Here is a 27784-nt window from a genome sequence, read left to right as displayed (position 1 = left end):
TTCTTCTGCAGACTCACTGCCCCCCCTGGAAACAAGTTGAAAACAAATTTGTTTCACGAGCAGGGATATTTTTTAAAAAAGAAGCTAGCTTAACATCTGGAGAAATAAGAGGGATAAATCTTCGTTCAAAAACTGCTGCATAGAGGATAAGTAGCATTTCACTTCTGAGCTAAATAAAATAAGCTTGGAAGTGTGCAGATGATTTTAGAGCGAAGTCTCAGAAGCTGCCAACCAGCAGTTGCAGTTGACTTCAGGTCCTGCTTACCTCTTTTGTCCCTTTTACTCGCTTAAAACAGGATGAGAGCAACAGCCCACATTCCAAGGAAGCCTTGCACAAGGTGCGATCCTAAAAGGTTTGGGCAAGCAGGCCGGCTGCAGCAGACATGGGGAAACAAAGGGAGAGGCAGACAGGGGCAGAAAGCAGGGACTTCCCTCTCCGGCTTGCCTCCTCATGCCCCCCTCTGTAGGGGGCATCTCACATTACCAGATCCCGACAACCCCTCTGCAGAAAGGCTTTCCATCCAAGGGTGACGGTGGTGGTAAAGTCTCCTTTTCTCTCGCTCTCCTTGCGGAGTTGGCCAATGGCTGGCCACAGCTGCAGCCTGCGTGGGCTGAGCCTGTAACTGATACCCCCCAAGACATCTACCCTGGGCGACTGTCTCTAGAGCCAGAAGGCAGGCAGGGAGAGGGGAGCCCCGGCGGCACATAGAAGGCAAGAGGGGAAAGCTGACATGGCCATCCCAGAGAGAAACTCGGAGGGTGACTGACTTGCCTCCCGCTCGGCTTGTCCTCCCCAGCTTTAATGGGACATATCTGGTTCCCTCTTCTAAAGATCACTTCCTGTTCTCGGCCGCAAAAGGACAGCACTGTCCTCCACATGCAGGACTCCTTGTTGGAGGTGTATTGGGTTTGTGAAGCCTGGCTAAGCCGGTTCTGAAAGTCGCCAAGCTTCGGAGCCCTCCCTTCTCCGCCATGAATTTCGGTTTCACCCAGGAGCAAGTGGCCTGTGTGTGCGAGGTCCTGCAGCAAGGGGGAAACATCGAGCGCCTGGGGCGCTTCCTTTGGTCGCTGCCGGCCTGCGACCACCTGCACAAGAACGAGAGCGTCCTGAAGGCCAAAGCAGTGGTGGCCTTTCATCGGGGAAACTTCCGGGAGCTCTACAAGATCCTGGAGAGCTACCAGTTCTCTCTGCACAACCACCCCAAGCTGCAGCAACTGTGGCTCAAGGCTCATTACATCGAGGCAGAGAAGCTGCGCGGGAGGCCGCTGGGGGCCGTGGGCAAGTACAGGGTGCGGCGCAAATTCCCCCTGCCTCGGACCATCTGGGACGGAGAGGAAACCAGTTATTGTTTCAAGGTAAGGAAGGCTCCCTGAAGAGACCTTTTCCATGGTGGGCATATCACTGAAAAGGCAGGGAGATGAGGGAAACAAAGAAACAACTGCCACCAAACACTCCCGTTTTTGCTGCAGGCACAAAACCTGCACATCATTCCTTGAAAACTTCCAGGGCTTGGCTTAGCAAAGTAGCAGTTCAACTGAACTCCTCCTGCTTTGGATTATTGCAAGTGCCATCTTTTTTTCTGGGGGTACTCAAGGGTACACAGTACCAGCACCTTTTCCCCAGAAGAAAAGCACTGCCTATGTCTATGGCAACTTTCTTCTCATTACTATTGTACTTGTCCACTTCAGTCAGCTCAGAACAGCCCCACTGTGATGGGACTGTGGATTGTACAGGTCATTACATGCTATGCTCTTCCCCCCTACCTGTATCTCTCCTCTACTCAGCATGACCCCAAGTGCTCCCTCACCTCTTTGCCTCTTCCCCCCACTCTGATGCAACCTCCTTGCCCTGGAATCCTATTCAAGACCACTTATGTGGTTTATTCAGTTAGAGCATCATGCTGATAACACCAAGGTCGCAGGTTCGATCCCCATATGGGACAGCTGCACATTCCTGCATTGCAGGTTGATCCTCAGGGTCCTTTCCAACTCTATGATTCTACTCCTCCTCTCTTTCCAATCCCTCCTCAAATCCTTCTTCTTCTTCTTCTTCTTCTTCTTCTTCTTCTTCTTCTTCTTCTTCTTCTTCTTCTTCTTCTTCTTCTTCTTCTTCTTCACCTTATACCAAGTCAGGACATTGGTCCACCTAGCTCAGTATCATCTACACTGACTGGCAGCAGCTCTCCAGGGCCTGTCCCAGCCCTGCTTGGAGAATTGAACCTGGGATCTTATGCATGCAAAGCAAATACTCTAACCCTCTGCTGCAGTCCTTAGTCCTCATTTCCAGGTGAGAAGGTCCCACACGAAACCATGTCCTGTCCTATTCATCCTGCTGCCTCCCTCTTCTCCCTATTGTCTGCATTGTGCTGTCCCTATTTTCTGAGGACCGCTGAAGCATATTCAAAGCTTCAATTGTATGCTCCTTGGGGCAGGGCTCGGTCTTTCTCTGTATTGGCCATGTTACATGATAAAGCTACACAGCAGCCTCCCACTCTTGTGTTTCGTGCCAATAGCATCTCTCGTCTCCACAAAGTTCTGGAATGAACTCCCCAGCGAGATGCAGTAGCTGTCAGGGCCTTTGGGTGACAGTCGTGCAAAAGCCATTTATTTGGTGTGGCCTTTCTGCAGCTAAGATGAATACGATTGGCCAAGGGATACAGCTTTAGTGGGTAAAGCTGTGGATTTATTTTTGAGGGGGGGGTGAGGTGGAGTTGAATTTCATTGCTGTTCATTACTGTAAATAATTTCTTTAATGCAAGGAGTTTTAAGATTGGAAAAGCAGTATGTACATCATAATTAAAAAATACTTCTTCCTCAATGCTTTTCTTGGGGCACCAAGGTTTCACTTTCTCTGCTTTCCTACCACCTGGTACAGTACTCCTGTGCCATTCTCCCCCCCCCCTTGCTTTTCACTTCTCAAACCCTGTCATAGAACCATAGAGTTGGAGGAGACCACAAGGGCCATCCAGTCCAACCCCCTGCCAAGCAGGAAACACCATCAAAGCATTCCTGACAGATGGCTGTCAAGCCTCCACTTAAAGACCTCCAAAGAAGGAGACTCCACCACACTCCTTGGCAGCAAATTCCACTGTCCAACAGCTCTTACTGTCAGGAAGTTCTTCCTAATGTTTAGGTGGAATCTTCTTTCTTGTAATTTGAATCCATTGCCCCATGTCCGCTTCTCTGGAGCAGCAGAAAACAACCTTTCTCCCTCTTCTAGATGACATCCTTTTATATATTTGAACATGGCTATCATATCACCCCTTAACCTTCTTTGGACCCCACCCCATCACCTGGGGAGGGGTGCCACTTCTGCACTGAGTACAGTACCAACATATTGCTCAGAGCTACCTAATCTGCCATCATAATAGAATAGCACTCACTGGCATTAAAAACAGCATTTGTGGACTTTGAGTTATGGTGATAAGGGAGGGAGCGAAAAGGGGAAACAGGTTTGGGATAGGGAGAGAAAGAGAAAGAAAAGGAAGGCAAATTTTAGGGATGCTGTAATTTTCCTCCCCCGCCCCCCGGACAGGTCTCCTGTGGCTTTAACAGTTGTGTGAGAGGAAGGATTTCAACTTATGCAGCTTTCCCCATCTGTGTGCTAAGGGGAAATTGGCCAGCTGAAATTCTGCCCCTCAGAAACCTGTTTAAAGGCACAGCAGCCCTGCCAGGAAAGGTGGGAAGAAAGAAGGTGGCAACTCCAGGAAGTTAACTTTCACAGAGAAGCTTGGTGCTTGTTGTGCCCCCTCATCCTTCAAACATATTTCTCCCTAGTTTTTAAATAAACACAAACTCTGCCCTTGCCCAGGGTTTCACTGCCTAGAGGTTTAAGAATCCAACCAACCCATAAAACTTCCCAAAATGATATCTTAAGATTACGAATAAAAGAAAGAACTGTTCACTGTTGAGAGCACAGCTATGAAGAGAGAATGATGTTATTGCCCCCTGCCGGTCATGGTATACCATAGCACCTTTAGTAGCTGCAAGTGTACAACAATGCACATTCAGATTAAGAATAATAATCTAAACAAATACACATAGATGGGAGGAAAAGATTCATAGAAGGCCATGACAATTGAGGAAACAAAGCTCATGGGCTCACTGAAAATGTCAACTTGGAGTGCTGCAACAGGCGAAACAAATCCTGGATAGTTATACCCCTTGAGGGGGGAAATGGTTGCCTACCCTACAAAAAGGATAAGTTGGATAAAGGATAAGCCTGGACAAAGCAAAACTAACACCCTCTGCTCTCATACAGGAGAAATCTCGGAGCGTGTTACGGGAATGGTACATCCACAACCCCTACCCATCCCCTCGTGAGAAGAGGGAGCTGGCAGAAGCCACAGGACTGACCACCACCCAGGTCAGCAACTGGTTCAAGAACCGGCGCCAGAGGGACCGTGCGGCCGAGACCAAGGAGAGGTGAGGGGGCCTCCCTGCCGATGAGGGGCGGGAATGCAGTCTCTGGGGCTTTGTGGGTTCAACAAAAAGAAGGTGCAGAGCCGCCTGCTGCCTACCAACAAAGCAGGGGACAAAGGAAGGGAGGAAGCCCTGATACTAGAAGTCACAGAAAAAGGGACAGGGTGAACCAGAAGCCCCCACCCCTGGGACTCCGAGAGGGGCGGGAGCAGAAACCATTGAGAAATATCTTGCTTACTCCGCCTCCTTTTCTCACTTTCCCAAAAGTTTCCTCTCTGCACTTGCTGTCCAATTTCGAGTTTCTTTGCCCTTACATTTAAGGCACAGAACATACCCCAGGGAATTGTGTTGCCAGCCTGCCTTGGCTTCCCTCCCTCTTGACAAACGACCACCTGCTATCAGTCCTTCGGGTCGCCTTTTTCCAAAGCCAACTCTGCCATGTCCTTCTCTCTGTCTAGAACAACCTCCTTGCATCATCGGAGGCTGGTCCAGCAGAGCAAATGGGGGCACTGCCCCACCAACCTCAGTCTGACCTAAGCCAGCCCCCACCTGCCAACCAGAGGTGATACCAGCTGTCAGCTTCCTCCTCCTCAGTCAGAAGGCTCACCCATAATTACCTTTTGCCCTGCCCTTTCGAGACATAGGCCTACACTTTAAAGCACTGTGTCAGGTTTTTTTGTTTTGCCCCAGCTCTTTCCCCATGTAAACCTGATCTTTACTGCTGAATCGGAACAAACAGCTATTCGGGTTTTCCGTGGATTACTGTTTGCTCTGATTCAGCAGTAAAGAGTAGGTTTTGTGACAAGGCCCCCCCAAAATGACACTCAGACGAAGCATTTTAAGTTATTCCATTCTTCAAATAATTTTAAATGCATTGTTAACTGGAAAGAAAGAGTGGAAAGAGAGAGAGAGGGAATGAAAAGAAGAGGGGGATAATGAAGGTAAACAAAAAACATTTTACCTAAAAGGCACTGTGTAGGTGGGGCATCTGAATTTTACTGGAGCAGCAGTACTGGTGAGATGGGCTAGCCCATTCCTGCACTTTCCCCCTGATCAAAATGGCATCTCCAAAGCTTTTATTAGCCCTACAGCCAAAAACACAGATCTCTTATTTGGTGTAAAGAAAACAGCAGGAAGGTTGGGGTGGACAGTCAGAACTACAAAGCCATACCTGCAAAGACTGAAAGTTACCATCTAATCCCTGCTTCCCCAATGCCTATTATCTTAGTAAGCACCCAGCAGGACTGATTCCTTAACAATCCGGCACCCAGAGACAACATTCTCCTCCTCTTCTTCTACTTCTTGCAGGGAGAACAGCGACTGTGGTGCACTGAAGGAAGGAAGGGGCCTTCCGCGAGAAAGACACCTACTCTCCAGCTCCGATGACGAGAGCTCTCCCATTGACAGCCCTGCAGCTCATGCATCCAGCCCCTCACTGCTCTACTCTGGTTTGCCACTTTCGGCTCCACCAGGAAACTCCATTCACAACGTCCAGAGGGTAGATTTTCTGCAGCACCAGCCACTCCACAATAGTCTCCTGGGGCCTCTCACTTCTACCCTTGTAGATCTGGGCTCCTGAAACTGAACAGTGGAACACCCACTTCATCCCCAATGAACTGTTCCTTTGTTCTCCTTCCGTACTTCTAAGCACTCTCCTGCCCAGCCAGCACATGAACTTGGCCATCGGTTACAAAGCATCTCCTCTTCTCCTGACCTATAGGGGGCAGTGATAAGAGGATTAGGCCTATGGGCACCTGCAATGCTGTGCTATTGCCCCCACAATTCAAAATTCAGTTTTTGACAAACAAACCATTCCAGAATCCCACCAGACCTCAATTTTCTGCATTGTAAAAAAAAGCAAAAAAGCAAAACTTTGTGTTGTTATGGAAAAGAACATATTTCTGCTAAAATCAGAAACCACTTCTCCGGGATGGAGGGATTTTGAGCAGATGCGATTTCTGCTCTCAACACATTCCCTGATCCCACACCCCCTGCAAAAACTCCCAAATCTTGCTCCCCCCCCCATACACTGGTTGAGCATGAGTGCCAAGCCTTCCTACCTTATAAGAGAGCGGCATGAAATGCACCTGATGGCAAAGCAAGGGAAGCTCTGTCCCCATGGAACCAAGCAAAGGTGAAGCAGTTAGCAAAGCAACAAAATTGGTACAAAGTAGAGTACAAGTGCATGCAGCAGCTTAAACTTGGAAGCACAGGAGCATCCAATTAAGAAGGTTAATTAGGGCTTTAGCCTAGACAGCTGAGCACATGCAAACACCTACCCTCTGGAGACAGCAAGAGCAATTCAAGTGCCTTGCAGAGGTTCCAACAAGCTTAATGACTTTGACAGAGGACTTTAATGAAGCACTTGATAGTTTTGTGGGCTTCCGTATGGAAAATAATGGCCTACTGAGCCTACATTATACTTACAGCCATTCTGGGAGAGAAATGTTAAAGAGACAGAAGCTCTTTTGTAAGAAGGTTCAGCAAGAATCACTCACTGGAGTTGGGAGACAATTCTTGAATGTGCTTCTTGGAGAGGGTGGGATGGGATCAAGGCCTGCTGTGGTTGCTTGCTTCTGCTAGACCCTCTTTTTCTACCACGTTACTGAGCCATGTTACTCTGTATTGCCAATTTTCTAATAAATTAAAAACGGGAAAGGGTGGCGTCGTCTTGCATATTGACGCAAAACTGGCTAGCTCAGCTGGTTAGAGCATGGTGCTGATTACGCCAAGCTTGCAGGTTCAATCCCCATATGGGGCAGCTGCATATTCCTGCATTGCAGGGGCTTGGACTAGATCAGTGTTTTTCAACCACTGTTCCGCGGCACACTAGTGTGCCGCGAGATGTTGCCTGGTGTGCCGTGGGAAAAATTGAAAAATTACTTTATATATAGTCAATATAGGCACAGAGTTATTTTTTTTAAACATTTTCTAATGGTGGTGTGCCTTGTGATTTTTTTCATGAAACAAGTGTGCCTTTGCCCAAAAAAGGTTGAAAAACACTGGACTAGATGACCCTTCAGGTCCCTTCCAACTTTATGATTCTACACAGGCATGGCTTTTCCAGGGACTGTTTGGCACTCAAAACAAGAATCCACTGCCAACTTGCTTTCCTGCACAAACCTCTAGGCAGGTGTCAGTTCCTTTCTTCTCCAAAGGTTCTACCAGCAACCCATAGTGTGGCAAGGCTCAACTCTACAAGGACACCATCCTGCTAGCCTGAGTGCTTTGTGCCAAATGGTGATTTGGTACATGCACAGCAATGCTCTACTTTGGGTTTAAAAATGCTGAAATTCTATACACGCTTACTTGGGACTAAGGTCCATTTAACTCAATGGGGATTTATTTCTGAGTAGACATGACCCTGTAAGAGTGACCTGAAAATCAGGAAGTCCCCAGAACAAATATCACTGCTGCCATGAACTCACTTGGCAAACCACTATTGTCTCAGGTGGGAATAATCATACCAACCTAACCTACTTGAAGATTACAAAGATACCACTGTAAGTAAGAAGCAACTATAAGAAGTGTCCATAAATTTAAAGCAAAGACTTGGCTAGAGGCAAGCAGGTTGTGACATGAGCCTACAGCATGTTTTAAATTGCCCAAAAGCAACTGTTTGAAAAACACATGTGGCTGCTCCTTGAACACCAGTTGCTGCTGCACGGAAGATTGATAGATAATACTTTATTCGGCTATAAGCCCACAAGGTAAAACAAATCAATAAATAAAACAGCATTTTACATTCTAAAATATCAACTAAAATATTTCAACGCATAATCTCCTTTGCATTACTTACAATCTATAGATGTACCGTATTATGGACTTAAAGATAAAGATGGGGCATAGCGTTTACTAGATTTTTAATAGTCATGCAGCATTCCATGAAGTCTTTTATATGAAAGAACTGAAATCAGGAATCTGGCAACCTGTAATGTTCTATAAGAGTCAATGTCCTGGAGTAGATAGGCTAGATGCAATTCAGGTGGTTTAGCAACAATTTCCAGAATGATTGAACTCAGAATCCTTGATCGGGGAACAATGTATAAAGGGCAATTTAACAAGATATGGTAAAGGGATTCTATTGATTTGTTATCACATGCGCATAAAACAGAGGCTTTACCGTTAGAAAATCTATTGCTCAGAACATTTGAGGGGAACACATTAAATCTGGCTCTAACAAATGCGAATCTGTGTGACGCAACCGATAAGGTAGACAGATATTGAGGTATCTGGGGCAGCTGCTGCACGGAAAATTGATTGGCACAATTAATTCCTGGGCCTGAACAAGAAATATTCTGGGACCAGTTCTGAAAGGACCACAGAGAGGAGAGGCACAGAGGCACCAAAATGGCTATCTTATTTTAAAGCTAGCTTTTATTTTTAAATATAAATAGAGATGAGGACAAAACCTGCCAATAAATATATAAATACATAAATACAACTGTGGTAAAAGCCCATTCAAGCCTGCAACAGAATTTCAAACACAAACTGATTGTGAACAGGGGGAGGGACAATTTAAGAGGTGGGTAAAGGATGGGTGACTGAGAAGGTTTCCCCCAAGCAGGATGTAAACCAACTACAAATGTTGTATAGAGACTCACTTCGTAAGCACAATCTTCCTGACACCCTACTTTCTCGCTGTGAAGCGCCCACCCTTGTTAGCTCAGTATCAAGTGAGTCTCTTTCTGACTCCCTTTCAACCACAGACCAAAGATATAGAATTGTTCCTTCCTCAAGATTTCTGCTGTACAGGCCCACTGTATCAGTGGGGACACAATGCTACCCAGAGCAAACTTCGAACTCATTCATTTGCTCCAGGTAAACAGCAAAGGAGCACATGAAGCAACTCACTATGTAACAAAGCATCAAATCTGCTGTGGGGCAAACAAGTCCATGCGGACCTCAGAAATTGCATTTCATGCTGCAGCAAAATTTTCCTATGGATCTAAGGAACTAAACTGACTGGGCAGGATAAAACTTACTCCCTGAGCTAATCTCTGGTGAAAGGGATGGCGAGTTAAAATCTTTGGCAATAAATATGGACCTGGGGTTTTGAAAAACAGGCATCAACTTTCCATTGTGCTAGACATGGTGCTAGTCAGGGTTAAAAACCATTTTTTAAAAAGCCACACAGATCCTTCCTTTCTTCAAAATCAAACCCATTCATTTCAAATGGAGGAGTGCTCCTTGGCTAGGAGCAGGGAACTTGTGGCCCTCCAGATTTTGCTGGAGTGTAACTTCCATTATTCCTGACCATTTAGACATTTGGCTAGGACTAATGGGGGGTTACAGGACCCAACAACAGGAGGAGGGCCACAGGTTCCCCACCCCTGTCCTAAAACAAAGGTTAAGCCCCATGTAAACAGCCAAAACTTCAGTTGGTCCAGCATGGTCCTACCACCCAGGCCCAGGGATTTCCCCTCCCCTTGCCAATGTCGCTACCATTATGTTGCAGACCACCAGAGGCCAGCTTTGGTAGCCTTAAACACAGTGGAAGCCACTGTGGGTCTCTGGTGGAGTTTAACATAAAATGCATGTGGTTACTGGGAAAAGTCCACCTGTGTTTTTCCTTCTCAGGAACCACCTTCTGGAAAGCTAGAGGCACAGCAGCTGATGTGGGGTGCAAGCAGTAGAAAGGAGCAGAAAATAGGGGAGCGTTTATGTGCTACAGGTGGCAACAAGGGGACTCCCGTCTCCTCCCTTTTTTTCTACACCCCCTACATTACTGTCCCAGCCAATGGGGCCCATGGAGCCCCTGTTGTCTGGCACGTTGCTGAAAAGGGGGAGGGAGCACACACTTCACTGCAAACCCATCAGCTGGAAAATTTTGTAACCACTGATAACAGACCGGAGTAAGGGGCCATCTTTCCCATGAATGGATATGCCATTACCGTTACAGTGCGAAAGAGTCAGGGGATAAGCTTGAGTAAAGAGAGGTCACCAAAGGTCTGGGAGCCATGGAGGGATTTTTCAGCGAGCAGCATGTGGAAAGGTTTGGGCGGCTCTGGGTCCTCCTCCCCACTGGAGAAGTCGTCCCTCACGATGCGATTATTCAGGCGGCTGAAACGCCGAGCTTTCATGCTGGAAGAGATGCAACATAAACGATAAGCTTATCACTCAAGTGGTTACTTCCGGCCGTCAATTCAACTGTAATCGCCAGATTGCAGCGAACATAACGAAGCCACCATGTGATGGCTGCCATTACGATGTGACAAAAACAAGGTGATGTGAATTGGAACGCAAGGGAACTTCACTTATGCGGCTTGCCATGAAGCGACAGGGGGTGATAACCAACTAATCATAACATGACCCCCCCATTGCCGATTAATGAATGCCTGCTTTTAGAAAAATCAAATATAAATAAACACCCGTTAACCTCCCTGCGTGATGGAGAGGATGCTGCACAGTGGATCATAACATGATAACAGCTCATATAACTGTTGTATGCGCTCAGGTTACCAAATGACAGAAGCACTTTTTGTGTCAGTTTGCTTGAAGGGGGGGGGCACCAGGCTTGCTGGGCAGACAATGGAATTGGAATCCCTTTCTTTTGTCTATCTAGCCCAGTACTGTCTACTCTGACAGGCAGCGGCTCTCCAGGGTATTTCCCATCTTCAGGGAGAATTCTGTGTGGCAGCCCCTTAAACTGGAGGATTCCCTCTCCACAGGGATGCACCCGTGCAGTTTTTGCTGGATGCTGAATCATAGAATTGTAGAGTTGGAAGGGAGCCCGAGGGTCATTCAGTCCACCCACCCCCGCCCCATATGCAGGACTCTCAGCACACGGTTCCCCCATCCAATTTGAAACCATACCAGAACCTGCTAAACTTCTGCAAATGTGCTTTCAGTTTTATCGCTGCCCCACTAGGAGGACTTTCTAAAGACTCGCCTGCTCACCCTGGCGTTTGATGCCTGAGATAGACATTTTAGGACCCAGCCTATTCTCTTGACTGCAATCTGTTTTAACTATTTTTTAATACTGTATTTCCAAATCTTTGTAAGCTGCCCTGGGACCTCATGGTGACAGGCTGGTAAGGAAACAACAACAACAACAACAACAACAACAGGTCCTTTTTAAACTGCAGGTGCTGGAGATTTATCCCGGACATTTGGCCTGCAGGACAGGTGCTCTATCACATCTGTGTCCTTGAACCACAGGGCCGACCTAGAAACTGGCCTGCTGGATGACTGCCCAAAGAACAGCCTCATGCCACAGCGTGTTTTGATCAGTGCCAGACATACCAATATGGCTTCCGCTCTTGCTTCGTCATCATACGCCACAGCTGGGCCAGCTCTCTCGTAGCAGCTGTGGAGGCCATGCCTGGGCAAGCGCTGCCAAGAGAAAAGATGGTTTGGTCACAAGAGGCGGGTGCACGTGAGGCTCTGCCTATGTCCTCATGTTCCCTTGAGGTTTCAAGGGGAGCAGGTTGCCTTGGCAACCCCCTGCCAGGCTAGCCTTTTGCTCTCCATAGAGACCAGTGTTTAAAAACTAGCACAGACACACACCTGAATGAAACCTAACCCCTCCCTCCCCACCCCCACCCAAACACACACCTTGCCAGCCCATGGCTGCAAGGAGCTTATGCAGAAGATATTCTCCCCTTGAAGCACCTAGAATTTTATTGTTAAATCAGCTAGCAGGCAACAGAAGAAGTGCAACCCAATCTAGGCCCATTTCCAGGGACAGCTTGTGATGTTGCAATTTTCCTCTCCCTGGTTACAGGTCTTGATAAAATTGTTAGCATCTCAACTTTCATATAGGGGGGATTTAAAAATAAATGTATGAGAATAAACTGGAGAAAGCTACCAGGTCAAGATGCATATCATGTGAAACTGGATGGGACTGCACTTCCCCTAATAGACCAAGTTTTCAGTCTGGGCTTCTTCCTGGATACTACATTATCTGTGGAAGTACAGGTGGTGGCAAGGGGTGCCTTTTATGATCTTAAACTGAAAAGCCAGCTGCAATCCTAACTGGATATGGTGGATCTCGCTACAGGGATTCATGCCCTGGTTCCATCCAGACCGGCCTAGATTTGAGTCTCTCCGTAAGAGTTTGTTGCCCTCCAGTTCTCACCGGATGTAGTGCTTGCGGTTCAGGCGGCAGAACATGATGAAGCCGTTCACGCACTTCTTTTTCAGCTGCAGAGGAGATGAGCTGCTGCGTTTCTCACAGGCTGCTGGCCGGCGCCTTTGCCTCCTGACCACCTTCTTCATCTTCTTCTGGCAGCTGACTTGAGATGGCCTCACCCTCTTGGATGGTGGTGTCCAGGTGCTGTCGCTGTTCTCATCACTGGAAGACGCTGGGAATTCAGGCCTGGCGGTGGCTGTTTCCTGACAGGAGAAGGCGGAAGGGGAGTCAGGCTGCTCAGAGCAGGAAGAGGCATGTGGAATTGCGCCATCTGGTCCAAATGAGAGGTTTCACTACAATCAAGCAATGTGTAAATTTTGTTAAATACAGTCATACTTCGGAAGTGAACAGAATCCATTCTGGAAGTCCGTTCGACTTACAAAATGTTTTGACTTCGAAAGCGTGGCTTCTGATTGGCTACAGGAAGCTCCTGCAGCCAATCAGAAGCCCCGTCGGACGTTCAGTTAAGAACATTCGAAAACCCGAACACTCACTTCTGGTTTTCGATCATTCAGGAGCCAAAACGTTCGACTCCCAAGGTGTTCGGGAGCCGAGGTACGACTGTAAATAAAAACAGAGTCTTACAATTCTTGAGCCTTTTTTCTGGGTAAGAAAAATCATCTTACTGAATGAATTAAACCCCACTGTTCTTGTAAAAAAAAAATCACTTTGCTAATACGTCATCAAACACAAATAGACTTTCCCTACCCAATTATGTTGCAGTTTTAAGTAAACCCTAAAAAACACAATGAACTGTATTTGACAACTGACTTCAGTTTCCTGTAAACAGTATGAAATGGTACAGAAGTGCAAAATTATACAGGTCTAATATGTGGTGTTTGTAACAATCCCCAGTGTAAATTTCTGTAACAGGAGGTGGGAACCTTAGGTCTGGGGACCAAATGTGTCACTCAAGGTTTCTCTCTATGGACCTTGGGACTTTCCCTAGGTTACAACTCACCCACAGTCATGCCCCTCTCAAGCCCTGCTTTGTACCCTCCTTGACTGTTTTTGCCTGGTTGGAATGTGCCCTTGAACTTTGATAAAGCTTTTTGTTTGCCTGGAGGGAAGAGGAGTGTGTGTAATTAGGACTTCACTGACCCAAATGACCTTTTAGTGGAGCCTCAAATTGAAAGAATACAAGGTTGAAACAACAGAGAACAACCAAGTTCCTTATTTGGGATGAATAAATAGAAGTTGATGCCTTGCAGGTGGGGTGGGTGTGTGGATTAACTATTATGACCCACAAAAGTATAGGAGAATTCATGAACCAGTCAATCACACTAGATTCCAGTAATGGAAGAGGAGGTTCCCCTATACACACAAAGTTAACACCCCCATGTCTACAACCTTCTTCTCACCTCTTGAAGATACTGTTTGTTCCATAAAGATGTTCTCCCATTCATTCGTGACACAGGGCTGGAATTGCTTTTACCTGTTTCGTTGTAGGAAAGGTAGCAGTGATCCAGCGTGAATGCCGACTGCAAGAGGCGAAGGAAGAAATTAGAGGTGGGGACCTTTGCAGACAGAATCTTAAAAGGGGAGGTGGTGCGCAGAAAGAAAGATTACAATTAAAGCAGTTTCTCTTTGAAAACAGAGATGTGTTTTCTATCGCCGCAATATGACCCTAGCCTAGATTCCACCAGCCCTTAGTTCCTTGAAATTAAACCGCATAGTTTGGCCCAGAGCAATGTAACTGCTCATGGGGTGCAAACACATTGGAACAACTACAGAGACTGTATCACAAACCACATAAATCAGAGAGATGGGTGTATTCGGACAGAAATAAAACAAATATTTAGATTACTACACATATGTCATTTCTAGGCAGGCCAGTTTGGAAGTATCTGCAGAGAGCTTTCACAGCAAGTCATGCAGAGGCAGGCTTCTGATCTATCGCCCATGCCCAAGGAAGTTGGGAGGAAGAGAACCTGAGATTTAGCTATAAGGAAGACAACCAAAGCCACCCCTCCATGGACATAAGCGAATGAGCCACCCATGATAGGCGGGAAACAAAAACAAAGGGAATGACTACTTAACTGGGCCACTGTTTTGGATAGGCACCTAAGTGTGTGGGATGTAAACACAGAGCAGTCAAACACAACATTGCTAGAGTGGACATGAAGGTGTCTCAGTCCTCCAGCCTTAACTTCCTGTTTACCTGGACTGAGACAACTTCCTCTATGTAACTGGAGATGGGTGTGGTTTCACCTGGGGAGGTTTACACAAAACCACAGGAAGCAGACCCCCATCTTTCTCTTTTGCATTGTCTTTTGAACAAGCAACATCTTAGGAGAAGATGCTTTCTTGGCTTCAGCCAAGAGAGCACAAAGAGGCTTTCCTCCCTTATGGAGTTCGCTTCTACATGTAAATACATTTTACAAAGTGCCCATCCCCAGGGGATGTCACAAGAGGCACCATCCTCACCTTTTCCAGAAACTGCATTAGCCCTGAAAAGAAGCCATAATGACCACAGGATGAGAGGGAAAAGTTTTCCTCCCTCTCTCATAACGCTAGAACTGGGAACATCCAGTGAAGTTGCATGTTGCAAGATTCTAAACAGGCAAAAGGAAGTATCTCTTCGCACAGTGCATAGTTAAATTTTGGAACTCACTCTCACAAGGTGTACTGATGGCCTGTGCAAGTGGATGCAGTTAAATGAGAAGCAGCTCATGGAGCACAGGCTCAACTTGGAATGAAAAATGGAGGAGATGGATGAATATAAATAAAGCTGTGGGGCAATGCACTTACCTTTCTCAAGAGGGTTCCTGAAAGGGCCTGAGAAAAACTGCTAGACTGAGGGGACAGATACACATCTTCAAATAACACTGCAGGATAACAAACAAGGTTCCACTAAATCTCAAGCAAGCACTTTCAAAGAAGGTTAGTTTCCTCATCTTAGATGAACTTCATTCCAAACTCAAAGCGAGTGCTGAACCAATCAAGTTCCAGTTTTTTTTTTAAAATTTGCTCTCAGGTTCCCCTCTGCCTGTCTCTCAGCGTGTCACAATTTACCCAAATGTAAATCCCATCCCAAAGGGTAATATTGTGACTGTTGGTGACCTTCGAAGCAATAAATCTACTGTAGAGGACTGTGAAGTATCCAAGACACTGTTGAGCTGCATTCTGAACATGAGAAATGTTCAGTAGTAGAATTACATACACTACATCCATATAATTCTGCGGAGGTGCAGCACTGCATTTCATTAACTAAATGCTAACTAAATGCTAAACAACCTTGTAGCACAACTGTTTCAGGGGAAAACAGAACCATCTCTCACCAATCAACATAATGGCTTGTTTGTGAAACAACACAGCTAGGGGAGAATGTGGCGAGCCCTACAAAAACAGATTTCTCTGTTGCTCCTCCAGAGCATAAGAGGCAGAGGAAGAGACTGGGCCAATCAGATGGATTGGGCTAATCCTAAAGCACACAGAAATATTTATTTGGAGGAACCAGATAGTATAGTTTATTTTGTACGCTATGTTTGTAATTCTGCAGTCAGGGATTTGCCTTCTCTCCATCTATATATTTAATATTTAATGGAGAAGAGAAATGTGTTTTGTGTTACACCTAGGTTTCATCGGAGAATACAATTGTGTGCTCTCTTCTAAAATAAGTTGATAGTGGATGGCTGCCTGAGTGGCCTGAAAAACCCAATTTCCCCCCAGTAAAATGTTCAGCCTTTATAGCTGCAGAGATAAGCTTATAAAATGGTAAGTAGTACATATATGGGGGGGGGGGTTAGGATTAAGGGTTCTCCATTGCTCAAGAAACAATGTATTACAAAATATATGAGCAAAGTACTTAAATAATATATTCTGTTTGTTTAAATAGGTTTTCATTAGCACAGACTTTGGATTCTCCCCTGCCTCATTTATTTATTTATTGTAAATAACGTGAAGCATTTTCTTGCATTTCTGGCTAAAGCAATTTCTTCTATCAGCTACCCTGCCTTTGAAAAATACTGTGTATAAAACTGATATCACAGGGAAGGTGATGTGCCTACTATCCCCTCCTTGCAGGAAGAGGAGACACACCATGACTTTGAGCAAGAGGCACAACTGGGCCACTCCTTCCTGCAACTTTACCTGGGGAAAGCTCATCCTGGCTTCCGTGGAGGATATGCCTAGGAAGCAGCCGAGCAGGAGAGGTGAAAAGTGAAGGGCTCAGCCCCAAATCCGAGCAAGTGTTGCTTTGGGCCTCAATCCAAGGGGAACATAGCTGCATGCTTCCTGATAAGAAAAGAGAGAGATTTTGTGTCTCGTTTCTGGAAGATTGTTGAATATTGGCAGACGCTAACCACAGTGCAAAGCATCTGATGCCTGCCTCTCAATAGCATTTCACTTGCAATCCTAAAGACACGCACTGGGGAAGTAAATCCCATTGAATTTAGTGGGGCTGGTTCCAAGCAGACATGCTCAGGAGCACAGGCATTTTGCAGCCCTGCAGCTTCCCTACATCAAAGTCCCAGCACCCCCTGTTCGCCCGCCCCCCCAGCAATGCCTTTTCCTGGGCCTTTCCACAGCTTTGCTTGCAGCTTACCCTGGGAACTGTTCACTGGGGACTGGGTGGAGAGCCAAGGGCTGTCTCTGGATGCTTCTTCCTCTTCTTCCTCACAAGAGGAATAATAATGCACAAGCTCTTGCCTGAAAGAATAGAGAGGGTCGCCAAGGCAGTCAAGGGGTGCTATAGCAAAATTTTAGGATGTCAGCAGTAAAAAAGAAGAGCATATGGAGGATGTGGGGGTGTGGAGAGGGGACTCAAGAGATACAAGGTCCTGAGTTGGGCCTACAGATTATTTTAAACACCCCTTTCTTTCTTTCTTTCTTTCTTTCTTTTGTTTTAATTTGCATTTCTGACAGATTTCAACACAAGAAAAAAAAACCCCAAAAGAAACAGTAAATAGGAGAAAGAAAATTACATATTACATATTCTATTACACCAGTCATTGATGGACTTCCCTTCCTCTCCTTCCATGGTTCCTTTTATCTTCCACTTCCTCTCGCATTTTCTTAGTTTCCCCAATCTTTCTCTGCTCCTCCTGTTAAGCTCTAGTTCTAACTTACACTGCTGAAAATATTACCATCCTGCTAGGCTATGGGTAGGCAAACTAAGGCCCGGGGGCCAGATCAGGCCCAATTGCCTTCTAAATCCGGCCCTCAGACAGTCCGGGAATCAGCGTGTTTTTACATGAGTAGAATGTGTGCTTTTATTTAAAATGCATATCTGGATTATTTGTGGAGTATAGGAATTCGTTCATCCCTCCCCTCCCCCCCAAAAATATAGTCCAGCCCCCCACATGGTCTGAGGGACAGTGGACTGGCTCCCTGCTGAAAAAGTTTGCTGACCCCTGTGTAGGCTAATTGTCTGGTTATAATAAATTTTCATATAATCAATAAATAATATCCAGTCCTCCTTACATCTTTTATCATTTTGTTTTCTTATTCTAGTGGTCATGCCTGCTAACGCTGCAAATTCTAACAGTTTGAGATGCCCTTCTTCTTTCGCTGGTAGCGTATCTGTTTTCCATTTTTGTGCTAGTAACACATGGAGCGCACCTTTCAGTGCTGGACAAGTTCCCTGTTGCTGGTTTACATTAGGGAGAAGCAACTGGTGCCACAGGGGCTCAATCTGAAGTCCCACCCTTGGGTTTCCTACGTGTCCCACATTCCTTGCAAACAAATCCTAAATGCCCCCTCTACCATTATATTATGTCGTGTAGGCAATTGGACTTGCACAAGGAGGGATATAGGCAAAAGGATCTTTTACCCTTTGTGAGAGCCAGTGTGGCATAGTGGTTAGAGTGTCTGACTAGTGCCTGGGAGACCAGAGTTCAAATCCCCACTTGGCCATGCAGCTCCCTGGGTGACCTTGGGCCAGGCCCTGCCTCTCACGCCAACCTACTTCGCTTGTTGTGAGAATTAAATGAATAGCGAGAGAACCATGAACACCACTTTGAGCTACTTGGAGGGAAAGGTGGGATATGAATTAAAGAATTAAATGATAATAAAATAACACCCCTGCCACCCTCTATGCACCTCACCTGCTGACTCTTGTGTAGGGCTGGGCAATATATTGATATATCATCCAAAACTAGTTTGAAGTCCAATTATCGTGATATCGGTTTCATAATTATTGACCTGGCAATCTATTGCGAATCGTGTGTGTGTGTTATGCAAAAATCACACATATGTGACAAACCATGAAGCCAGCCGATGCTTCTACATAGCTCCATCATTACACATGGTGATATGTCAATATATTGCAATGTTTAAAAGGTAAAGGGACCCCTGACCGTTAGGTCCAGTTGTGGACGACTCTGGGGTTGCGGCGCTCATCTCGCTTTACTGGCCGAGGGAGCCAGAGTACAGCTTCCGGGTCATGTGGCCAGCATGACTAAGCCGCTTCTGGTGAACCAGAGCAGCACACGGAAACACTGTTTACCATCCTGCCGGAGCGGTACCTATTTATCTACTTGCACTCTGACGTGCTTTCGAACTGCTAGGTTGGCAGGAGATTGCAATGTTTAGCTGGTGATACATCACAATGTTGAAAACCAGGTATCGTCCAGCCCTACTTTTCGCCTCTGCATAGTTCCATCCTTATTTCAGACACTGCGGTATTATTGGTATATCAATGTTTAGCTGATGACATATTGCGATTTTAAAAACCAGAAATCGCCCAGCTCTACACTTGCGAAAGAGGCCAGGCACAGCCAAATGGGAGTGAGCAGTTTAGGTGGAGATTTCAGAGGCAAAGTGCCAGGCAAAAACATTCCTCTCCTCTTCCCAGGCCTTTGGCTAATTAAACGATATGTGGCAGGTATTGTTGTTTGTTTGTTTCTGTTATGATTTTTGTGCTTTTATATTGCCTTGTGATCCTCACATGAAGGGTGATACAGAAATCCAATCGATCAATAAAGCCTATACTTTTGGCTCTCCAGCCCCTGCCCAGTTCGAAACATTAGGTCTTTGTCAAAAATGAGTTCCAGACCAGAGGTCTGCTTCAAGCTACTCCCTCGTGGGAACTCAACTTTACAAGCTGCCGATTATCCACACTCTGCTCCTACCCCATTGGTGAATGTCCAGGTCCTTCAGAATACTGACGCAGCTCTTCGTACGCTACTTGTGCTGCACACACAGAAAACACATCTCCATCCTTGCTTTCCTCTTGGCTGCGACCCAAGTTCCAGTCTGCCAGTAACAGTTACAATGGGAGGGGAAGGGGAGAGTTGTTAGAAACTTTGCAGAACCCATTCACTCCATGCTCTGTGAGGTACAGAAAGAGAGTTTCATTACAGCCAAGTACGACTAGGAACAGCACGCAGAGAACAGCTCCTGGTGGCCTCTCCCCAAGGCTAAGGGCTCCGTTTCAAGGTCTGATAAAAGTCCAAACCTGATTTTGCCAAAAATCCTAATTGGCATCTCCCAGTAAAATGATTGGTTAATGACAGGCAACATAAAGTCATTTTTCACATGACACATAAGTCATTGATGGAATTCACAGTCACAATATGTGGACATAACCAATGACTCCTGACAAATTCATGGAGGAGCATATGTTTAATTGTGCCTATTTGGAATGAGATTAAAACAGAATGTCCATTTTCAGGTAAATCCATGGAGGATATGTTTACTGGTGCTTATAAGCAATGAGAGGGAAATGCTCAGAACACAGTTTATCTCTGAGTGTTATAAGTTGGGGATCCTTTTCAACCAGGCCTTTGCCTGACCTGACATCCTATACCCTTTTTAAAATGCTGGTTCTTTTTTTTTGGGGGGGGGGTGTAATCTGCTTTTTGTTTTGATTTTATGTAAGTGATTTTTAATGTGACCCACCCTGAGACCTTTAGGTATAGGGCGGTATAGAAATAAAATAAATTAAGAAGAAGAAGAAGAAGAAGAAGAAGAAGAAGAAGAAGAAGAAGAAGAAGAAGCATCAAGGGATGGCAACCACCTGCCTGACCAGCTCCTGGCTGAGAAACCTTGGCTAGACAGATCTTAGGTCTGTTTCAGCAGGACTCCTCTTATGTATCCTAATCTAACAGAAGTCACTGACCTATAAATTACACTGTATTTCTACATTCTAATAGTCTTACATCCAGATGAAAAGTTCAAATTACCATAAAGTACGGTATCAGCCTCACTTTGGTTACCACTGTGCCCTTGCTCTTCGTTAAAAACTTTACACAAAAACCGCCCAGAAAGCAACGAGGAAACCACCCCTGCAGCACGGAACGGGACCCCACCTTTGGTGATGTCCAGAAAGGGAGCGCTTGCAGGCCGGTAATATTCTGACCCTGGAACTTGGAAGCTGGGAAAGAAAGGGGATTGCTTCTGGGAGGACGAAAGGAGCGCAGAGACCTCTTCCACGGCAGACACGCTCTCCTCTCTGCCCATGTCGGCTTGGGAAGTGCCCTTCCCAGTCTCCAAAGCAAGGCACTTGCACACTTTTTTGCCCACCCCTCGCCGCTCTGCAAAAACAAGTGACACAAGCGTTATTGAGCAGAGTCTCAGCTATCGCAGTCACCTGCCCTGTGGCATCAGGCGCATTTGCTAAGTAAAGGTGAGACTCTTATGCCCACGTGGAGCAGAAACATAAGGAAACCTTGCAGGTCCATTTGTAGCCTCAAACTTCATTGGTTCAAGAGCCCCCTCCCTCTAATACATGCTGCCCTTCTCTGAGACTGGCCTCTGCTAAGGGCACATAGACCAAGTAACCTGCTTTCTCCTCTTGGCCATGCAGTGCAGGTACTCCTTCTCCACATTACCCCCACTACGAAAGCAAAAGGCACATTGCACCCAAACCGCCGCCTATCAGAGCTCTACTCTAGCCCCTGCCATCAGCCTCATGGGTTGGTGGAGATGGATCTGGTGCAGCCTGTCGTGTGAAGGTAGGAGAAAGGAAAAGCCTAACAGACTGAAATACATAACGTAAGAGGTTGTAGAACGCAGCACTTGCAGGATCCTTTCTGCAACCTGATTTGCGAGTGCGTCTCCTCTTCCTAGGTTTCTTGCAGACGCCCAGCGGCTTGGTTTTCTTTGCTCGTGGTGTGGCTTCTCTTTGTCCTCTCTTCAGGGCAGATGCTGCCATCTGCTCAGATCCTCCTGTTTTCATAAAAGAGATAATTGTTCATAAAGGTCCTTCAGACTTTTCTACCCTCTACATTAGCTGACCCCAACATGCCTTCACTCCCTTGCTTCCACTTATTTTTCTACCTTTCCCCCCATTCCACCCTCATCATTCTAATCTTTTCACAGGTACTCTTTATCCAAAAAGCCAAAATCACACTTTCCATCCCTGAAGTGTACCCTTTTGCCCTTACATTGGAATCCTTTACTTCCTGGCTCCTCATTAAATACCTAATAAAAACCAATCTTTTCATCACAACATTCTCTAAACTGACTTCCTATCTCTATGTTACAGTCCCCTTTCTTTGGTCTTCAACCACTGCATAGGTTGCAAGTCTGAAGGCAAGGCTTGTGTTCTTTTTATTTATTTATTTACATACAGTTCCTAGGTTATGCAGGTGCTATAATATAAAAAATGGACTGTGTAATTCTAGAACCAGAAAAATCCACATTCTGCTGAAGACATAAACTCACACATGCTCATTTGTAACCCAGAAGAAAAGAGCAAACTTCTGTCAAGATTTCCTGCTTGGTCACTAGGAGGCAGTTCTTACCACAGGAGTTCAGGAGAGAGACTATTTGCAATCTTGCATTATAAGCTGCTTCAATTCACTCCTTAGCTCCTTTTGGGCAGTCATTCTCACATTACTCCCCCACCCTTCCGAGACAGATATCTGTGTCTGATTAATTAACCCTTTTGTGGCTGCATACCTTTCTTTGTTCTTAATCCACCACACTTGCAACATAACTCGTTAAGTTTTGCTGCCTTCTCTGCCTCCCTTTGGTGCTGTATTACCTTTCTGTTCTCCGCAACGGACCCGGAGAAGCGATCTGGCCGTATCAACGCTCGCCTGCAAATGTTCAATGTAGTGGAGGACCCGGAGGAGAATTTCTTTCTGTTTCAAGTCGGGCAATCCAAAGCAAATGAGAGGAAATAAAAAGAGGAATGTTTGCAATTCCTACCAGTGTAAAATTTGGGAGCAGCAACACCACAAGGTCCCGTGTGTGACACATATTAAACTCTCTGAAGAGCCAGGGCCAATTTTCAGAAAGCTTCTTTGAATGCACACAGTAAATTCTGCAGTACAGTACCTTTGTCAGCCTCTTGCAGCTAGTCCGCATAGGGATGGGCAACATCTGAGCCAGTTCTTTAAGTGTGCTGGTATATTTATTGCATTTTCTTCTGTTGAGAAATAAAGGGAGGAGTCAGACACTTCCTTTCAAAGTCAGCTGGTAATTTTTATTATTATTTTAAAATGCTGGTGCTTGCTATCTTTTAATAGCTAATAACACGATGATAACAAAGCAGAAAACAAAATCTCATTGATTCATGTAGAGGCAGTTCTGCATATACTGTAGCGCTGTGGAGCAAAACAACTTTCAGATACACATTATTAACTCTGCAATTCTATCCTATATATATGTTTCCATAGAATACCGCCCCACCCCCCATATTCAATTGGACTTAATCCCAGTGAAGTGTGTAGAGACCACCCTTTTGTTGAAGTCTGCTCAGTGCATAAACTTCCTGGGCTCTGGGAATGAGGTGCCAGGCAGCTGCCTCCCTGGCTCCTGGAACCCATAGGAGCACTGCGCCTCCCTCCCTAAGCCAGGCAGAAGCTTCCTGGACTTTGGGAAGGAGGCACCAGGCTTTAATACTCTAATTTACAGGGAACCTTTAGGGGACTAGCCTAGTCCCCCTGACTACATGCCACTGGTGAGAGGTGTGGGCGGGCCACCAACTTTTGGGCTCGCACAAAGGGTCATTGAAATTCTAAAGTCCAAAGTCCACCCCTGCATGTGAATGCCATTTTGGGTTCCAGGATGGAATTAAGAGTGGGATGTAACTGCAAGAAAATAAATAGATTGACAGGTAGCACCGTAGCAGTTTAATTCTGACTATCATGGATGCGGGTGGCGCTGTGGGTTAAACCACAGAGCCTAGGGCTTGCTGATCAGAAGGTCGGAGGTTCGAATCCCCGCAACGGAGTGAGCTCCCGTTGCTCGGTCCCAGCTCCTGCCCACCTAGCAGTTCGAAAGCACATCAAAAGTACATGTAGATACATAGGTACCGCTCCGGCAGGAAGGTAAACGGCGTTTCTGTGCGCTGCTCTGGTTCGCCAGAAGCGGCTTTGTTATGCTGGCCACATGACCCGGAAGCTGTACGCCAGCTCCCTCGGCCAGTAACGCGAGATGAGTGCCACAACCCCAGAGTCGGACACGAGTGGACCTAATGGTCAGGGGTCCCTTTACCTTTACCATGGCCCTCCAGATGTTGCACTACAATGCCCATTGTTCCTGACCATTGACTGGGGCTGATGGGGATTGAGAGCCCAATTGTCTCTCGAGGGCCACAGGTTCCCCATCCCCGATGTAGGGTTTCGAGCTGTTTGCTTCCTCCTGCCCATTACCTGTCACCAGAATTCTGTTGGGAATTCTTGCCGTTTGGCTGCAACTCCTCAGAGCAAACACATCCAATCTGGTCCCACATCTATAACAGAGAAAGGTGAGGGGTGTGAGAGAAATACTGTTAATTCCTGATGCAGAAAAGAGGAGGTGAAGAGAGGGGGGAGGAATTAATCCACAGGGAAAGGGGAAAGGGTTGGGGTACAAGGAATGGAAAAATGGAACTGGGAAGCAAATTATATTTGCTGTATATTCATCGGAGCCAGAATGCCGCCTTCCCAGCAGGGCAAACAAATACTGTACTGTACTTGCTCAATATAAAACAGGCTTGCCCAACCCAACTAGTGAGTCAGAAAACTGATAAAAGTCCAAGAATCTCGAACTGTGGGTGACAAAAAGTGTTTTTCATTTCTTTTACTGGACCAATAACACAATATCACAATGCTTAACATCTATCAAAACATGTACAGCCTTTATAGTCTAATGTTAATAATGAAAGGCAAAATATAAATTTGTTCAGTGTTAATTACTGATGCAACAGTATTGCATTTACTGTCATTTAGGTGGAAAGTGGGGGTAGCTTTTACAAGCATGTCCTGAATGTCTGAATACGTTTACAGATGGGGTCCACTTCAAAATGTTTGAGAAGCAGTGTGTTAGGGGCCTGGGGGCCATGATAATAGGACCGTTGTCGAACATTTTGCCAGTTACAATATATAGCTGGGGTGCCAAAACTGGCCCAGAAGGTCATAAACTGGGCAAGCCTGACCTAAAATGTGTTCCTTGCAAAGATCCTAGTGAGAGAAGACTACATCAAAACTCTCATAGCAGGTCAAAAAGGAAGCTATTGCCTTGCTTCCATTTTAGGATCTGGGGAAGAAAAATTGACAATGTAATATATTCTGGGGGGAACTAAATTATAAAAGGGAAAGACAGGAAAATGAAAAATCCATGGCGACAAATGTAGAAGAGCAGCAATAAGAGAGGAACTTCTATGAACTTCTGACTTTTAGAAGACATCTGAAGGCAGCCCTGTTTAGGGAAGTTTTCAATGTTTGATGTTTTATCGCTTATTATTATTATTATTATTATTATTATTATTATTATTATTCATATTCTGTTGGGAGCCACCCAGAGTGGCTGGGGAAACTCAGCCAGATGGGCAGGGTATAAAAAACAAATTATTATTATTATTATTATTATTATTATTATTATTATTATTATTATTATTATCATCATCATCATCATCATCATCCTTGTGTAGAGAACAGCAACAAAAGGATTCAAGATGGTGACTGAAAAGGGCTTAAGTATGAACTAACATGGGCGATATTGAATGGGGTTTCTTTTGGGGTTCCCCATGAGTCTTCCAAGGTGATGGTGGGCCAGGTGGAAAGTTGAATCTTAGCTATCCCTTCTCCCCCTACAAAGGTGCCATTGTCCCAATGAATTTAATGGTGGAAAAAGAGATCAGGAGTTTGTCTTTTTTGGGACTGAATGAGATCTTCCCATAGGTATTTGGGAATGAAGTTTATTTAGCATGGAGGAAAAGTAGTTCCCTCTAGAGTAGGTCAATAGGAACAGTTGTGAGGCAGCAATATTGAAGAGGGAATCTCCAACCCGCTTTAGGGTATTATGGGATCTTCCCATCGAGAGGCAAAACCCCATGCAGAGAAGTTGTGGAAAAGGAAATAAATTTGTCCCCTGTGTTGTAGACGATGTGAGGGAGACTTTTTCTGAGGGAGATGATGAGGCTCCCTGGGTCACAATGAGATATAAAGGGTCACTTCAAATGAAATTTGGGGGCAGGTAAATTCGAAGCAACTAGCATGAGTTTGGCCAAACTGCAGGAGGCAGTGAAAGATAGGCGTGCCTGGCGTGCTCTGGTCCATGGGGTCAAGAAGAGTCGGACACAACTGAACAACAACAAATTCTGACAGTGTTTGTGTTGGCATCATCTATTGGGTGGCAATGGGAAGGGATCTGCCAGAGGTAGCAATGGTGAGTCTATTATTATTATTATTAGTATTATTATTAATTGAATCAAGACCTGATTTAAGGTGGGTCATGACAGCAGCACTACCACCATACAAACGTATGGCAAAACAAGAAGTAGGTCCCCAAAAGGACATTTGGGCGAAAGATGGATCGAGGCTCTCAGATGGATAAATATGATTAGAGGTCTAGAATGGCTTCGGTCTATCATCTGTAGCAGCAACTTCCATTGGAAGAGTGGGTGCCATGTGGGGCAGACATGTCCCTCTAAATTTTTAACGCGACAAGGAAATCCTCCTAGAGATTTTGGGTCGAATGGAGAGAGGGGATCTGGGGATTAACTGAGGCGGGGGCCTCTTCCATGAAATTGAGGTTGCACGCGCGCTGATCACGTATTTGATATCCGCATTTGACCTTTGAAGAAAAATTAAAAGAATTATATGGGATTAGCAAGACCCATCCCGAGACACAGAGTGGGGGAAATTATGGGGTGTGTGCGTCGGGGGCCGTGTTTCAAAAATGAAATGTGAGGGGTAAGGAACCAAAAAAAGCGGGTTATATTGAATTGCGAAGGAAAGGTGGGTGTTTGAGGAAGAAGAGAAGTTACTGAGGAGAATCTGAATCTCTCCAGTGATGAGTGGTATTAATCAAAGGCGTTAATTGAGGTTAAGAGTGGGCAGAATATTCCACCCACCCCCATCCCACAAAAATAGCCCCCTCTCCAATCTGTCCCCTCAGGGATACCTTCGCTCACAACCGAGCAAAGGGAAGGCGGGGCTGCGGGGGGAGGGGAAAGCGCGCGCTCGCCTCAGCCCGCGAAATTCAGCGCAGGGAAGGCGCGAGAGAGCGCGCGCGAGAGACCCAAATGCCAGCGGCGGCATTTCCCGAAAGGGAAGAGGCGGGGCCTGCGGAACGGCAATGCGGACGCTCTGATTGGTGAGCTCGACGGGAGGAGGCGGAGCGAGGGGGGGAAGCTTTACAAATCGAGGAGGGGAGAGAGGGAAGTTTCCCTTCAAAAATCTCCCCCCCCGCCACTCTCAGTGAGCACCACAGAGCATGCGCCGGCCTCTGACGCATGCCCAGTTGCCTCCGCTGAAGGCACGGGAAGCGCTTCCCTTTGCCCTCACTGGCTGGGGCAAGTGAGAACAAGCCAGGCTGCCAACTTCTTTCTTTCTTTTTTTTGAAAGGACGCCGGTCTTGTTGCTGTGACACCTGAAGCCCGTTGCTCCCTTTTTATCACTAGGGGAAAGTTCACATGTTGCCTCATATGCTTGTCTCCACACAAACCCCAAGGAAGGAAGGAAGAAAATACAAATCCCAGTGGGTGTGATAATTATCGTTTTATTAATCACCCGCCAAACCACCGTTCACACACAGGATAGGATAATTAAAAACCCGTTTAAAATGCAAAAACAAACAAACAAACATATGTTTAAATCAGGGCTAAAAACAAAACAATTGAATGTTTGTGGTAAAGATCCATTTCCCAGATGGGTAAAAATTATTCAGCCTGTTTCCGGAAAGTGCAGATATCCAGATTCTATCCAGCATATATATATATATAAATCTCTGCAGTTAACCACAACAACCACAACAACAACAGAAGCTTTATGAGCTACCCTCCTCACAAAGCAGTCCAAGCAGCAAACCTTTCAATAACAAAGATGGCATCCCCTCGTACAAAACTGGCCA

At 45.9% G+C, this 27784-nt stretch overlaps 3 protein-coding genes across 7 annotated transcripts in view; 1 reads left to right on the top strand and 2 right to left on the bottom strand.

Annotated features, from left to right (window-relative positions):
- DMPK (DM1 protein kinase) overlaps positions 1 to 6564 on the bottom strand; it is a 77012-nt gene extending 70448 nt beyond the window's left edge. Inside the window, exon 1 of the mRNA XM_033158438.1 lies at positions 6483 to 6564. The gene's annotated coding sequence lies outside the window, so the exon portion shown is untranslated. The remainder of the gene's footprint in view (positions 1 to 6482) is intronic.
- LOC117051778 (homeobox protein six1b-like) lies at positions 949 to 6094 on the top strand. The gene is made up of 3 exons (XM_033158443.1): positions 949 to 1356; positions 4262 to 4425; positions 5731 to 6094. The coding sequence occupies exons 1-3, from the start codon at positions 973 to 975 to the stop codon at positions 5999 to 6001; spliced, it is 819 nt and encodes a 272-aa protein (XP_033014334.1). The 5' UTR covers positions 949 to 972; the 3' UTR covers positions 6002 to 6094.
- Positions 6565 to 8781: 2217 nt separating the features above from the next.
- Positions 8782 to 26942, bottom strand: BHMG1 (basic helix-loop-helix and HMG-box containing 1). Of its 5 annotated transcripts, none has more exons than XM_033158432.1 (14): positions 26837 to 26942; positions 24103 to 24182; positions 22784 to 22874; positions 22488 to 22587; positions 21539 to 21667; positions 20809 to 21033; positions 19630 to 19753; positions 17103 to 17206; positions 16649 to 16795; positions 15308 to 15384; positions 13918 to 14037; positions 12503 to 12759; positions 11668 to 11757; positions 8782 to 10506 (listed from the first exon to the last, which is right to left on the bottom strand). In XM_033158432.1, exons 2-14 carry the CDS (start codon positions 24180 to 24182, stop codon positions 10335 to 10337), a joined length of 1716 nt encoding a protein of 571 aa, XP_033014323.1. In that variant the 5' UTR covers positions 26837 to 26942; the 3' UTR covers positions 8782 to 10334. The 5 variants fall into 5 exon arrangements, with proteins under 5 accessions (XP_033014323.1, XP_033014325.1, XP_033014320.1 ...); XM_033158434.1 differs by having other exon boundaries at positions 26900 to 26922; XM_033158429.1 differs by lacking the exon at positions 26837 to 26942 and adding an exon at positions 26787 to 26830.
- Between the last annotated feature and the right edge of the window lie 842 nt (positions 26943 to 27784).

The sequence above is a fragment of the Lacerta agilis genome, chromosome 8 (assembly GCF_009819535.1).
Source record: "Lacerta agilis isolate rLacAgi1 chromosome 8, rLacAgi1.pri, whole genome shotgun sequence".
Classification (NCBI taxonomy): domain Eukaryota; kingdom Metazoa; phylum Chordata; class Lepidosauria; order Squamata; family Lacertidae; genus Lacerta; species Lacerta agilis.
This window is presented reverse-complemented; position numbering and strand designations above follow the sequence as displayed.